The sequence below is a fragment of the Numida meleagris genome, chromosome 7 (assembly GCF_002078875.1).
Source record: "Numida meleagris isolate 19003 breed g44 Domestic line chromosome 7, NumMel1.0, whole genome shotgun sequence".
Taxonomy (NCBI): Eukaryota; Metazoa; Chordata; class Aves; order Galliformes; family Numididae; genus Numida; species Numida meleagris.
The window spans coordinates 24,358,581-24,374,664 of NC_034415.1; the positions used below are offsets into that span (position 1 = coordinate 24,358,581).

A 16,084-nucleotide genomic window follows, 5' to 3' on the forward strand; every position below is an offset into this window, starting at 1 on the left:
CTGGCACGTGCTGCCTGGGGAGCTGGTGGAGTCACTGTCCCTGGGAGTGCTTCAGAACTGTAGAGCTGTGGCCCTGAGGGACATGGTCAGTGGGCATGGCATGGTGGGGTGGTTTAGGTTTGAACTAGGTGATCTTAGAGGTCTTTTCCAACCTTACCGACTCTATGATTCTATAAATACAGGATTAGTCTATTCTGAGATACATAACGTTTATTCTACATGTTGCCTTAATTTTCAGATGAATAAAAGATAGATGACAACCCTCAGATGTTTTTAAAATGTTTGATAACAGTACACAGAATCCATGCACAAAGTAAGAAACATGACTTCATATTAATGTTTAATACACTGTACTTGGATTCTTTATAGTTTACAGCGTTTTAAACTTGGAGTTTTTAACATTTCATTTTATACAGCATGGATTTATAAAACACTAAATTTTGAAGTGAGCTTTATGAACATGTGAGTAAGCTCAGGAAAGGATTTTCTCTTTTTCCTGAGCTCTTCTGGAAAAACTGGCATTGAAGGCAGCACTGCAGTGCAAACCTATCTATTTGTTCTTTAAGAGAGACAGCAAAGGATACTTCTGGAGCCAGTCAAAAGTAGTTATATAAGAAGGACATGTGGTTCTTGTCTCCAGGTGCTGACAGGCCTGCCTCGTTAGTGTGCTGGGAAAGGATGGGCTTTTTGGCAAGATGGTGTTTTGTGCTAAGAAAGCAAATCAATTTCTTTCTCGTCGAAATAGTCAAAAAAGGTAGGAATTGGGAATTATATTCTACTCCAAGCTGTTATAAAGAGGGTGTCCTTCTCAGTTGGGCTGCTTTCTGTTATTTACTGGAGGGCAAAGGTTGGTAGTGTTGCTGTTATTTTTCTTGTCTCCCTGTTACTTCTGATGGTGGTATTTCTATAAGGCTTCTTTGAAGTTGCTGCTCTTTTGACTGCCTTACTGCTGCTCTGGCACGCGTGAATGTCTCCTCACGGAAACTTGGCTGGAGACAAAAGTGAAAATAATAGCTTTAAAATGGCATGGGGAAAAGTAAAGGGAAAAAATGCAAACATTAGTGAAATAATTAGAGAAACTGTACACTGCTTTAGGTTTCATCCATCTCTATTTGTGGAATTATCTGGGGAAAAAAAAGACAAACCAATGCAACACTGAAATAGTTTATCTTTTGTCAGCATTCATGGGTAGAGAACTGGGGTTGTATTACACAGCAAGAGCCTGCCATGCCCAGTCTGCTCTTTGAGTAATATATGTTGACCAGGAGGAGTGTCAGAGAACTATGGTCATTGAAATGAAGGGTAATTGGGCATCTTGAGTTTTTGGTGCAGGAAAAGGATTAGCAGGGACTATCTTGTTTGTATTTGTTATCATTTCATCTCTTGCTTCTGTTTTTAGTATTTTTCATTGAGTGGATTTAAGGCAAGTTTTAATGGAATTTTAAAATCTTAGACAAGGTATTTTTGAAAAAATTATTTTAGAATTTTGAAAACAATTTTTTTTGTCACATTGCGTACTACTGGTTTAACTTACTAGGAGAGCAATTCATGTTTAATTCGTGGTCTAATCTGAAGCCCTTACCATTGCAGCCATTTTCATGCATGTGACTCAGATACAGCTACTGCTATGTCACAGACATTTTCTAATGCCCCCCGCCCCCCCTTCGGTTTGGCACACACTAGATGAAAACAGCCCAGTACTGTCTTTGTATAGGATGAATAGCTGTTTGAGAATTGATGAAGTTCAGGAAAGACAACAGCACTGGAGAATGAAGCTTCCTTTCATTCCTAGGTCTGGGCGTATGCTGTCCGTACGGGTGCTGTTGTGACAGCACATCCCGAGACTGGTCTGGAGGACTGGATTGTGGGAGGAACAGTCCTAGGCAGTAATCTGTCTCTCTATTTACATTAATTCCTAAAAAGTAATCAAACATGTATGTATGAAACTTGACGCTTCATCTGTGAGAGGCCGAGAAGGAATTGTTACAGTGATAAACTGCGCAAGATAATTTACCATTATTCTAAGCATTTCATCACGTGATGAAGGAGAAACCCCACCTTTTCCACTTGTGAAGACTTAACATTCAAATTAACTGATCAGATAATTGAAAATGGTTTGTACTCTCTAACTGATGTGTGTCCTGAAGCTGGCTGCCTGTTTCTACTCCTGGTTAAATTTACCATTGTGTTGTTAATGTTATCCCCTTCTGCAGTATTTCTTTCTTGTTGCAGTTTTTATTCTTGCAGTGTTTGAGACCTGAGTACATCCACTGCACGTCATCTCTCTGAATCTCCCATCTGATGGTTCCGGAGTATAGACAAGTAGGAATTTAAGATACCTGCACTAAAATCTGGGTTTGCATTTATGATAATACCTTATTCAATTAATCTTGCAGTAACAAAGTGCATTAAAATGGCTGCAGATGTATTTCTGCCTACTCAAAGACATCTTCTCACTGATAGCACGTTATAGAGGATCTGTAGTGTAGTTGAGTTGGATCCTTGCCAGTAGATGGAAGCATTTTTTAGCATCTCTTCATGCTTTGAGTTTTCTGCATTTTTTTACATAGTATCAAAATTGCTGCTCTTTCAGTCTCTTCTCATTGTAAGCTATTCCAATTCCTGTTAGTTCAGATTACTTCCATTTGGTATTGTAAACATTTTTTACATTCCTTCTTGTTGAAGATATTTCTAACCTGATATTTTTAGAGCCCTCTTCTTCTGTTCTTCATCCTTTCTCTATTCTGGGCACGTCTCTGCTTGTCAAATTTCTCTTCAATTTCTGTTTTGCTTTTGCAGTAATTGGCAGACACCCTCCTGGAACTCCTGAGGGAAATCGTATATGTAGGATTACAACCAGGTAGCACCTGAGTGATATCACTGTAGGACAGGAGACAAAAAGTTCAGCCAGCCATCAGCAGAAGAGATAAGAAACTGTGAAATGCTCCAAGTAAGCAAGCTGGAACAGCAGAGACGCAGGGCCTCCTTCCTTGGTGATCTTATGTTTCAGTACGTATGGAGTTTTTAGGTGGAAATGTATGTTTTTTGGTTTTTTTTTTAAGCGCGATGGAACCATTTTTTAGCAGTGAATAAGAAAAGCTTAATAATCACTAGTTTTTGCACTGTTGTAAGTATCCTTGGCTTTCCCTTGTAGTTATTCTTCTTGTTCTTGATTCTGTTTTCATATAATATATTCTTGGAAAGAGAAGTTGACTTTGTCAACTTGCATTTTGTTTTTTTCATGAAACCCAGACGGTACAACTTACTTCTTTCCTTTCTAAGTTGCTTTCTGTATAAATATATCCATATCTTTGAGTATGCTTTGATCTTTGTAAGGAGAAAATGGTGATGAATTGTTGAACTGTAAACAAAAAGCTCTAGGACCTCCAGGTAATAGCTCTTCAAAGCTTTCTTCAGAGGCTGGTTATGATTGTCTGAATCTGTGTTCCTCTGTGTTACGGGCGAAAAATTATTACATGGTAAGAACAGAACAAGGATAGTGGATCAGAATAAAAGCAATGAATAGTAAAACTATATTGTTGCCTTGAATATTGCCTTCCTGGTAGGCTTGCTGGCTTAGAGCGCTGGTAACAGCACAGCCTGTTTTAGCTGTGCGTTGCTAGGTCCGATCCGTTTCTCACTGATAAAGATTGAAGTTTGTGGTTAATGTATGACTGGCTGCTTAGTGTGAAATGTGTTTGTGTTCATGATGCAGTTGATAGGCCTTGTCATAAATTGCAAACAGAGTTGTCATTAATTGATCCATCTTTGCAAAAGGATTGTGGAAACAGAATCATTTTCCTCTGCCTACAGACCAGGAAGGAACATGGCGATGATAACCTTGCTCAGCTGCCATGTTATTTCACATCTCATCATTCTGATGACTTTCAGTAGCATTGAATTTTTGCACACCTTCGTTTTTGCATGCATAAGAAGCCTATCTGAAGAACCTTGTAATATAATAATTGCTAATATTTCCCAAATATCCACAGCTCAGCTTATAGAGGTTGAAATACACATGGCATGAACATTTTCATTTTGCCTACAGGGGTGGTTCTGTTGGCAGGCAAAGCTGTGTGATTTTATCCTGAATTTGGAAACTGTACTACTTAAAGTGCTACTGTTCAGTTCATTAGTTTCCTGGAATTATTACTGTAGCTTATTTTTGAAAAGAATAATAAACAGCCCTGGGCAATTTGTAGTGTAACACCGAATATTGTTATAATGCATGGAAAACTTTTTTTTGTTGTTGCTGTTGTTTATTTGTTTTTCCTCTGTTTATTTGCTGGAGTTCCAAGATTTTTTTTTTTCCCTAGCGTACATGCAACTGCTTCATCAGAGTAATAAATAAATATTTCAACTGCCGAACAGGTCAAATACCAGCACCTTAACTTATTTCAGTCCTTGTTCTTGTTAGGTTGTTAGCTAGCCTTTTCTTCTTTGCTCATGGCTGCATTGGGTTCTTGAGTTATGCTGTATGCCAGGATGTGGCCCACAAAAATGATCACCTGACCTAGAAAAAATGCTGTAATTAGGAGAACAAGGTACTTTTGAAGACTCTTCTGCCTGGGTCTTCTCTGCTATTAAATGTTGATGCCATGGTGTTGTTGTTGGAGAGAATAAGCCGATTGGAAGTGAAGGGAGCCCAGGATTGTAGGAGGAATAATTTGTAGACAAAAAACAGTTTAGCTACTACAAAATCAGTGGGAAGCTGACAAATGCAGTTTACAGAACTCAGAGGGTCATGAATTTCTGTCTAGTATCAAAGCTACTAGCTTTTTATTTTTGGAATGCCTATTGTAATGTAGTATAATGAACTTTAGAGACTAGTTTTATAAATAAAGCATTGCAGTCAAGGTCACCAGGGATACAAAAACAATTAGAGCAGCTGTCTCACTCTGTGAGTTTACGATTAAATGAAGAATAATTGTCAATAGGTAGCAATGCGCTTTTTATTAGCAGCCTTTTTCATCAGAGTATTGGAGTACAATAGTGACATAGCGCATAGATCCCTGAATTAAAAGCTGCATATGTAATCTAAATCATTTAAAGGCATGCAGCATTTACCATGTATGTCATTGTTAGCAGCATTGAAAAAAACGTGGTTTGTGGCAGAATTACCAGTTAACAAAATGCATGTTTCTGTTTTCTTTTTAGGATCAAGTAGAACACACTGATTCAGCAGAACTGGCTGATTGTGCTGCAGTCATCATGAGTAGGCACAGGGTCGTTCGTTTCTTAACAAATGTATAAGAGAAAAAGGTAAGAGGCAACTTCTCTTCAGAATATAATGATTTCGGGATATGTATGTGAAATGCCTGTGTTCTGATGTGTGCATATGGATTTACATTTATATGCGCACCCATACATACATACGTTATCTTATAAACAAGATGATGAAGTATTTTTATCATTTTGTGATTTTGATCTTTATTGAGAGTAATTGTCTCGTTATAGAGCAGAGATGTCTTGTTTTCTTTGGGACCGGGGAGCAGGCAAAGTCTTCCTTCCTCAGTCTGTACTGTAGGCAGATCTTATCACTTAAGAATACAACTAATGCTGAATTCTCTAAACAAGCTATTCATTAAAATAGAGGTGCTTGACTTTGTATTCACAGGGGCAAATAATATAAAAGTCACTAGCTTCACAGGAGCTGCAAAAATATGTGGACATTTTTTCCTGAGATTGAAGATGGTCCTTGGGAGCATTAGAACTAAGAAATTAATTTGTCCAGTCGATAGTCAGATCTGTGTTGTCATGCTATGAGAAGATGACATTTTCTGGACTCAAACTCAGGATGAATGAGCAGTGCTTGTTTTCAGTCTGGTCATGCCCCTTGTGACTTTCATCTTAGGAGCCTTTCATATGTATTTTTGTTGGTGGCTACAATAAACTACTTGAGTATTTTATTTAGTAAGAGTTTACTGAAATGTGTATGTTTACAGTGCTGTATTGAAACAGAGTAGTCTGTACACGAGGCAGTGTGATAGAAAGTCCTGAGATCTTACTCTGCCTGTTTACATGCTGCCTGATGTGGAGGCCTCTTCTGCGTTGTTAATGGTTGTATGCTGGTGTTATTTCCTTTTGGTGCATTTTTTATTGTAGAGTGTTAGTATGATTATGTGCTAGTTGTGCACTGTTAGAGTGGAGAAACTGAAATGCTGTCAGTTGTGGTGGTGAAGGTTTCTTGAGGGGAACGTAAGACATCCAGCACAGAAAGATCATGGGTTATGTAATTCTTCATTGCAGAGACCAAAACAAGTACGTCTTGCTACTTTGCAGGTATAACACAAAGCCTATCTATTTGTACACATCCTTTCCCAAGGAAAAGCAGTCATGTAGGAAATCTGAGCTATCTTGAGAGGCAGCCTCCAAGGTTAAGCCTGTTCAGAATACCAACAAATATTAAGTAAGATCTTTCTGTCCTTTTCCTTGGTGTCCCTCCCTTTCCAGCAACTTGCTGAAGTTTGTTTTAGGTCTAGATGCTCTCGTGACTAGGATAGTAATTCTAGTTCTGTATCTACCACAAACGTTCTGGTATATGAACCTTTATAACTATACGCTAAGGGAGGGTAAAGCATGTAATCCTGTTAAAACATAAGTTTTTAAGTTTTAGAGAGGAAGGTGCTGTTTTGTGAAGAAATTATTAAGTAGAATGCAGAGCTCCTGAATTATGTGTGCTCTGTGATCCAACAGGAGCTTGAAGATAATCTGATTGACAGATTGCATGTTGCATTTGGCCTTTTCTGTGAGAGACAGAAGATGGCCGTGCAATAGGTGAAAACTGATACCAGGTTCTGACCTTACTGTACCAGTGGGTGGTGGTAGCCATGTAATTTTTTTTTAAAACAAAATTAAAGTAGTCTGCTGCTTAACTTCTCTTGCCTGTTATTAACATTTTCTGCCAAATCTTTATATGGAGGACTTTGAACTGTGTTTTTGAAACATTATTTTATGTTTTTCACAGGATTGGAGATTTGTCGTCTTCTGCTTGCACTAGCACAATATCCGTGTATTATTCATCCCCAGAATGTACTAGTTTAAAAGGTGTCTCATTTTTGGCAGCTATAGCTAAAGTCACCATTGAAATTTCTTCCTAATCTGTTCATGTCTTCATCCTTACTTTTCCAGAGTTTGATTTGTGTGTTTGCTCCGCAGTGTCTCTCTGTGCCATGGCTTGAAATAGTTGAGTGATCTTGAAGAGTTTCCCAGCTATGAATGATCCCTTAAAAAAGTCATTTCAGCCTTTTTACTAAGAGGAAGTTTGGGACTAGAATAGTCTCCAGACTGTTCCAAACTTTCATAATGGTACCTTTGAGTTACAGTCAAAGTTTCCAAAGACCTATAAAGGAATATATTTGGCTTTATTTATGTTGGATAGTCAATACAAATATTTAAAATAAAATCTGAACCATGGAGACAACAGCTACCGGATTATTGTAGTGTGCTGTTCTAGAGCATTTTGCGTTATCTCTTTTGATCTTGAGTTACTGGCTGTGCAGCTGAAGTATTAGATCTTAAACTGGTAAATATATGAGATGTTGACAATGTATTGATCGAGAGGCATTATGGTTGTCTGTTAGGAACGTGAGTACTACGTTCCTTTTCTGTCAGGAAGAGAGCAGGATTTCATTTTTTTTTTCTTCCCTTGGGCAGAACCCCAGGAAAAATGTGTTGGGGTTGGAGTGTTCTTTTATATAAGAATTACAATTTTAAATGTTAGACCTGAGGATTCACAGCTGACCTTTTCAGAGAAATACCTACTTGCATAGACAATGAGATCTCATTTAGAGTGGCTGTGAGTTCAGTGACTGTGAGGTTAAAAATAAAAGGTTCTCTGCATATCCTGGTGCATAAATACGTGAAATAACAGTAATGTTTATTAAAAAAAAATGTTTTCTCTCTTCAATTTGCATTATGAGCATCCATCAGTCTGGATTTTGGCTCGTTGCATGCTTGTGCACTATCATTTGAGCTTCAGACTTCCAACAGTTACATGTAGTTGTTTACATTTTAGAAGTACAGAAAAAATCTCTCTACCATACTGGACCAAAGTTAAACTTGCAAATATTAGATGTTTAAATATTAGTACATCTTTTAATAAAATTATCATTTCACAGAATTGTGATGAAGTATTGACGCATTGGGATTGTGAGGCAGTGGGGACAAAATTCCAAGTCTTGTTTATATGCTCTTATTATTGTTAGACATGTGGTTTCTGAAGTCTGAATGCTTGTATTTTTTGACGTTACAGAATCATGATATGGGATTTAAAAGCCAGACTTCGTTACCATTTTTATTTACTTTAGTCATTTATTGTGAGCATCTACCATTGCTCTCTTTGGTTAGGTATAATTTGATCAGAGGGCTGGAGCGCATCTCCCACAGCGAAAGGCTTAGGGAGCTGGGCTTGTTCAGCCTGGAGAAGGCTCCAGGGAGACCTCACTGAGGCCTTCCAGTACTTAAAAGGAGCTTACAAACAGGACAAAGACCATCTTCTTACACAATCTGATTAGAACAAGGGGGAGACAGTTTTAAACTAAAGGAAGGAGATTTAGGTTTGAGGTTATGAGGAAATTATTTACTCAGAGGCTTGTGAGGCACTCTCACAGGCTGCCCAGAGAAGCTGTGGATGCCCCATCCCTAGAAGTGTTCAAAGCCACGTTGGATGGGCCCTGGGCAGCCTGATCTGGTGAGGGGCAACCCTGCCCATGGCAGGATATTGGAACTGGGTGGTCTTTAGGGTCCCTTCCAGCCCAAACCGTTCTATGGTTCTGTGTTTCGGTAATCTTGTTGATTTGTATGACAAGAAAAAAATACTGAATTTAGGAAGTGTTAGGGCAAAGATGTCTTATATCCTAATTGCTGTAGTGTACACAGATTTTAGTTAGGTCTACATTTTATCAGGGTTTCAGTCGGATTTCAAAGCTGTGTGAATGGTCAGTTGTGAATTTTTCTGAATGTCTGAAAGATGCACAAAGTCAAAATGCAGTGATCTGAAGATTTTAAAGCATGTTTTCCGCAACTGTACAGTCAGCATAGCATTCCTTCCCCAATGACTTGCTTGTCATTAATCATTATCTTCCCTAAAATAAACAAAACAGAAAGATCACTGCTTGTAGCCTACTTTGGGGCCGCCCATACTGTGGTTTCTGTTTATGTCCGAGTGAATGCCGTGATTGGATGTCCTTTTTGACAGTGGACGTGCATTGAAATCTGACTGTGGTGGTTTCAGAGAGCTCCACATTTTAACTCTGTTAAACAAGAATCTTGTATGTTACTTTTCAGTCTTACTGTGCTTCTACTGAGAAGTATTATTTGCATCATTGACCTTAGTGGTGGGGTTTTGCTAGACTGGAGTGTTATAGTATAAATTAAATCCATTACAAGTGGATGTGAAATTATACGGCGTTTTGTATAAAAGTTTCTTACTGTAGTGCTCTAAATTAGGCTGATGATCAGAACTCTGAATGGAAAAAGAAGCAAAACATTTATTGGAACAGATTCTAATTAACTTTTCAGTATTGATATATACGGAACTGGTCTAGATGCTTCTCATCAAGGTATTGAAAGGAATAGAAGGGAAAGGTGCAAGAGAACCTACAAACTCTCGCAGTTTGATTGTAGTTCAAATGAATTTAGTGTTTGTACGTCTAAGGAGAAGTCTCTGCTTTTTAAAATTATTTTGGTTTAATTGTATAGTAAATGTAATTGTTTTAGTTAAAGTGCTGTGGAAGATTAAGAACAGCTTGGCTTGGTGGGTAGGTAGGATAGCTCAGGAAAACCTTAAAACAGGTGTCTCAGGGATCAAAGGGTACACTGCCACAGCTAGAGGTCAGAACTTGGCTTTCCCTTCTTCAGGAATACAAGTATGTTAGAGAATGTAAAATTTAATATTGTAATTGAAATAAAACTTGTTGACGTTTTCCCCAAATTCCAGAAATACCAGAGATAACATTAAAATGATGTATAGCCTTAAACTGGAAAGTTCCTCTCACTTGTTTCTTGTCTGTATCTCTAGTGTAAAGGAGCTGGTTTTTAGTTGAGCTGGAGTCTAGCTGTCAGGTCTAACACTGCGTCTTACTGTAAAACAAGGTTCTCACCCTTTCCTCCTCCATTTCTATATTTCACAGCATTTGAAAGCCAGCTCTGAGGAGAATGTTTTGGATGGTGTTCAGAGCACAGATCAAATCAAGGTCTCTCTTTATGGTATATAGGTTATGACACACATTTCTCAGTGAAAATGCCTTCACTGGTAGTGTTTTCAGGAAATGAATCACAGTGTCTTGTTGCTCTAAGTCTTTAGTAGCACAAAGACCATCTTCCTACTGTTAAGGTGAAAAGGTGAAAATGTTATTTATTGTGTGGAGTTGTAGAAAGTTATTTAGTGACTTAGGTTTGTTTTTTTTTTTTCCCCCTCATCATGTTTTTTAACCTGAGAGTATTATCTTTTGACGAAACTGCTTACTTCTGTGCCCTTTGCTAGATTTCTGGTGCCTGCCTATCATGGAAACAAGGATTATTAAAGCAGGTATTTTAAGAGCTGGCATAATTCTACTAACACCTGTTTACTCCCTCAATAACTTTACAAGTAGGAATCTTTGAAGCATCTCTGGGAAATGAGTGAATCAGAATACCGCTAGACTAGGAGACGTTACAGAAACAGAAACACACTGTTTAGGCTACTTGTTCAAAGCCATCTGAACTAACCAGTGGTAGCATGAAGCCAAAAGCTGTACCTTCAGATTGGTGCTTACTTGACTTTCTGGTTTTCTGGGCAATGTTATTTTCTGACTGATGATGGAGCAGTTTTGCTCTTGTCATTATGGTAATCCTTACAGTTAGACACTAATGTGGCAATACAAGGAAGGCTGCACTGACATCATCATTTGGCTTTTGAAACAGCTTAAAGAGTATTGCTGGCTTTGACTGTTCTGTTTAAATGGTCAGGTCGAGGTCAGTGTTTTCTTTGAATGTAAAAAGTTGAGACAATACTGTCAGATGCTGAGGTAAGCATTGATAGTGAGCTGGGAGGGTAAAAGCATGTGACTGGCTTTGATGTTTTCAGGGCAGTATCGTTGAGTATATTTTTGCCTCAACATTTATGGTAGCAGTTCCTTCAAAACTCCTCCTCATCTTTCCTTCCCTGTTTATTGTGGTGGAAAGAAAATCTCAGTGGTCTAAATAATGATGAAAATTGCAGTAGTATGTAATGAAAAGAAAAGCTTGAAACATGAGGAAAAATAATCTTTTTGCTTTGTACATAGGTTGCATTTTGCAGATTCTAAGTTGATGCTGCAAAAGAAAGAACGACATGATTTTCAGTGCTATTATATTGCCCTAAAGAGAAGTTTTTAAAAGAGAGAATTTCTAAATTGCAGAAATCAATTTGACGTGCCTCTTGTGTATATTGTTCTCCCAAGTCCTGAAAAGTCCTGAAAGACCTGGCCTCTTAAAAAGACCTGTCATTAACTGGAAAATGCACTGAATGAAACATAGGGACACACATACAGCGTTTTATAAGTTCTGTGGTGTGGAATACATTCTGCTTTGAACTGACACAAATTCGCAAACCCAGTTTGGTTACTATTTTTTATTCATCTGATGAGGATATTTTCTGCTCCTCTAACAGCCAGCATGTAAAAATGAACCTGCATTCTTCAAATGTTTTTTTCTGGAGACACCTGGTTCACATCAACACTTCTACTTTGTGTATGGCAAGATTTTGAGAAACATATTCTTCTGCAAATGTTCGTAAATGCTCAAGATTTTGCTTACATGCTAACGTTTTAAAAAAGTAGTTCTAAAAACTTGGAGATAATATTAAAATATAAAGCAAGTTTGGGGAGGTTGTTAATCTGAATTAAGCAAATTTAAACACATAAATAATTTATATACTTTTGCTTTATGAGTGTAATATGTTTAAAATTTGATTTACAGATGTCTTCTTTGCCTCTTAAAACAGAGGAACTGAAGTGTAGATACCTGATTGTAATTTGTTCTGTTTTGTCAGGTTCAGACAAGAATCTGGTGGTCATTCCCTGACAAATGGAGAACTACTTCCAAGCAGAGGCATATAACCTCGATAAGGTTTTAGATGAATTTGAGCAAAACGAAGGTGAGTAATTTTGAGCAGGATGGTAGATGCATGTTGTTCTACAGGGAAAACCAACGGGAAGGGAGAGGCCAGTGCTAGAATTTTGTTTTTTTGAGTTAGAAATGCATCTCAAAATTTGGAAGATAGATCTGTTGATTTGATATGGAGTGTCTTCAGTACTTGTTAATAGCATTTGCTTCAGCTTCCATTCATCTTATTTGTTTAAAATTTGTTCCTCTCTCTTTTCATAGAAAGCCTTCAATAAACGTTTTAAAGAAACCTACTGAAAGGAAGCTCCACAAAGCCTATGTTTTTTGTGATTTGTTTTAAACAAATGAGACCAAATGTCTTTATTCTAAGCAGCTTTTGTAGTTTTGTGAGACTCAAGCATAGAAATGTTTTATTAGGTCACATAAATTATGTAATGAGAGCTATCATTTGAAGTATTAAACTTTGCTTTGTCAGATTGTTACTTCTGTGCTGTCAGAGAGGCTGAACATTTAATAGGCATGGGAGTCTTTCTAGGCATTTCAAGATATGTAAAATATATTAATGATACTTTTAAAATTGTCCAAATTCATAATAAAATCTTAGAATGGTTTGGATTGGAAAGGACCTTTAAGATTATCTAATTCCAACCCCCTGCTATAGGCAGGGACACCTCCCTCTAGTCTAGGTTGTTCACAGCCCCATCCAGCCTGGCCTTGAATGCTTCCAGGGAAGGGGGCATCCACAACCTCTCTGGGCAACCTGTTCCAGTGTCTCACTGCCCTTACAGTAAAGAATTTCTTCCTAATAACTAGTCTAAATCTACCCTCTTCCAGTTTAAAGCCATTTCCTCTCATCCTGTTGCTACGTGCCTTTATATAAAAATTCCCTCCACATCTTTCCTGTAGGCCCCCTTTGGGTACTGGAAGGCTGGTGCAAGGTCCTCCCAGAGCCTTCTCCAGGCTGAAGAGCCCCAACTCACTCAGCCTGTCCCTGTAGGGGAGCTGCTGCAGCCCCCTGATCATCTTTGTGGCCCTCCTCTGGCCCCACTCCAGCAGCTTGATGTCTTTCTTCTGCTGGGGGGGGTCCAGAGCTGAATGCAGTACTCCAGGTGGGGTCTCACAAGAGCAGGGTAGAGGGGCAGAATCGCCTACCTTGACCTGCCGGTCACGTTTCTCTTGATGCAACTCAGGATACAGTTGCCCTTCTGGGCTGCAGGTGCACATTGCCAACTCTTGTTGAGTCTTTCATCAACTGACACCTCCAAATTCTTCTCCTCAGGGCTGCTCTCAAGCAGTTCTCTGCCCATCCTGTATTTGTGCTAGGTTTTAACCTGTTACTAATTGGGTAGATCTAAAATTCTTAAGCTCCAGAAACATCTTGCAACAAGACGATTAATGGTTGATCGAGGATGTTAATTTTACAATTCTACTAATATTTGAACATCTTTTCATTTATTTTGGGACATTCTAATGCAACAGAGTTAATAGAATCTATTAGGACAGAAATTTTTCTTATTAATTTATGTAAATAATTTTTTCAGATGCCGCTGTTTCACCTACGCTGTTGGGTGCAAAGTGGAATCAGATTCTAGATCCGCCTTCACGTCGTCTGTCATATAACCCGACTGTGGCTGATGTGAATGAAGCTACAACTCCTAATGAATGTCAGCAGAGATTAAAGTCTTTCTCCTTGTCTCATTCAGTGACTACACCAACAGGAGGAGAAGATCACTGTGCTAATGGAAAGGATTTTAGCCTAAGCCCAGAGACTCCAGTCATGTGGATTGATGATCAGGCAGCAGCAGACGATCAGTTAATTAAAAGAAATAGTAATCGGGATGATCAGTGTAACACTGTGGAATCAGGAGAAAAGAAATGTGGAAGTATAGCTTGTTTGCCAGAGGAGAAAAATGTACTAGTGGTGGCAGTTATGCATAACTGTGACAGAAGAACACTGCAAAGTGGAGACTTGCTGGATTGTAAAAATTACAACAGTCAGTCCCTAATGGACACTATTAGCTTTACACTGGATAATGAAAACCGACAGAATGATGAGTTTAGTGTTACTGTAAATGGATCCATGGAAAAAGATACAGATACAGAAAAGCAAGTAAATTGGCTATGTACCGAAGATGACTCTAGAAGTAATTTGTTTAATGCTTCATCTGAAACCTTGACCGTTGCATGCCCCTCCTCTTGCTTAAAGGATGATTTTAATATGAGTAAAGATTCGTGGCTTTCAGAAGCTACAGCTGCAGGGATTAATACAGTGACTCTCTGTAAGAGACCTGTTGATGGTATCATGAAAACGCAAGAAAATTGTTTATCTGTTGAAAATTTTAGTAGTAAAGCCATTCCTCAGAGAACAGATCTAGAAGTTAAAAACTTTTCTTCTGATTCAAGTAATGGAAGCTTAGGAGAAGAAACAACCCAAGAAATATGTTCTAGGCTATCCAGGCTTGAAGAAACTTGTCAACCTAATGTGGCTGGAAGTGGCAACTACAAGGAATGTGTTGCAGAACATTTTACCTCTGAGGATGGTAGTGCCATTGAAAGTGGAGTCATTGAATGTGATAAAAGTCTTGGCACATCTGAAGTGCTCAGTATGGAAGAGTGTTACCCTGAATCTCAGGAGGTGACTAATTGGGAATTGACTAGATTGAATGAGATTAATAATAAGCAAACTGTGGAAGAAAATGAAAGACTTCTGCAGACAAAGCAGCCTGATGAGGAATGTAGTAGTAGCAAAGAAGGTGGCGATGGAAAGATGGAGGCAGGCGTAGACTTAAAAGAGACTGGTACAGATGAGCTTGAAGGGTCCAGTCTCTCTGATGCAATGGGTACATCAACAGCAAGCTCTCTGTCTAATGGTTGTGATTCCTATGGAATGCAGAACCCAGTTGTTGCTCATGTTCCAAAGACTTTACCCTCCAAGGAAGACTCAGTAACAGAGGAAAAGGAGATAGAGGAGAGCAAGTCAGAATGTTATGCTAATGTTTATGAACAGAGAGGAAATGAGACCATAGAAGGGAGTGGTCTTATTTTAAGCAGTGCTGGTGACCATGTCAAGAAGAACTATATACATAATCTCTGTAGTCAGGTGCCATCCCTGCAAGGGCAAACTTCACCAAAACCACTGACTAATCTGCAGTCTGTCAGTGTTCCTTTTGGTGGTGCAAGACCTAAACAACCTACAAATCTTAAATTGCAGATTCCAAAGCCATTATCGGACCACTTACAAAATGATCTTGTTCCCCCAAACTGTGGAGGTAATAGTAAAAACAAAAATGTCTTTGTTAAGACACAATTAGGGGATAACTTGACAGCAGATGTGTTTCCTGGTGAAGCATCGTTAAATGCCTCTGTTACTGATACTAATGGAGAACATTTAGAAGAGTATGAATCTGGAGTCTCTAGTAGTCCGTGCCTTGCAGTAGCCCCAGATAGTCCAGATAATGATCTCAGAGCTGGCCAGTTTGGAGCTCCAGCCAGAAAGCCTTTTACTACATTGGGTGAGGTGGCTCCAGTTTGGGTTCCAGATTCTCAAGCACCGAACTGCATGAAATGTGAGGCGAGATTTACATTCACGAAAAGAAGGCATCACTGCAGAGCTTGTGGGAAGGTGAGTTTATAATCTGTGAGTAAGTTCAAAGCATGCTTTCAGCGCTGACATGGAGTAAAATCAACACGTAACTTCCTAAGCAGCTGGCTATACTTAACTGTGACATCTCTTTCTGAAAGGCTGAGCTTGATTTGTGATGGAAAAATAGAAATTTCTAAGTTCTAATTTCTTTATGGTTCTAATAAGGAATAAATATTTGTTATTCGTAGCTGTGAGAATGATCCTGTATGAGCAGTGTATTAGTTGACTGCAATCATCAACAAGCATTGAATTCATGTAGAACTAGTGTAAAATGGCGAAGTGCAGGAAACTAGTTTGCAGAAATTACTGCATCAGTAATCCCTCTTAAGAAACAATTTGATGGGGTTGGGAAGT

At 38.6% G+C, this 16,084-nt stretch overlaps 1 protein-coding gene across 5 annotated transcripts in view; it reads left to right on the plus strand.

The window, feature by feature from the left end:
- The window catches only part of ZFYVE9 (zinc finger FYVE-type containing 9), a 58,046-nt gene that overhangs the window by 9,947 nt on the left and 32,015 nt on the right, over positions 1–16,084 (plus strand). For 2 of the 5 annotated variants that reach the window (XM_021404268.1, XM_021404264.1), the window contains exons 2-4: positions 5,158–5,262; positions 12,014–12,118; positions 13,629–15,709. In XM_021404268.1, coding sequence (XP_021259943.1) covers positions 12,049–12,118; positions 13,629–15,709 — 2,151 coding nt within the window. In that variant the 5' untranslated portion in view covers positions 5,158–5,262; positions 12,014–12,048. Of the gene's footprint in view, positions 1–640; positions 755–1,778; positions 2,323–2,799; positions 3,010–5,157; positions 5,263–12,013; positions 12,119–13,628; positions 15,710–16,084 lie in introns of those variants that run through there. The other 3 variants (XM_021404265.1, XM_021404266.1, XM_021404267.1) reach the window with 3 other exon arrangements.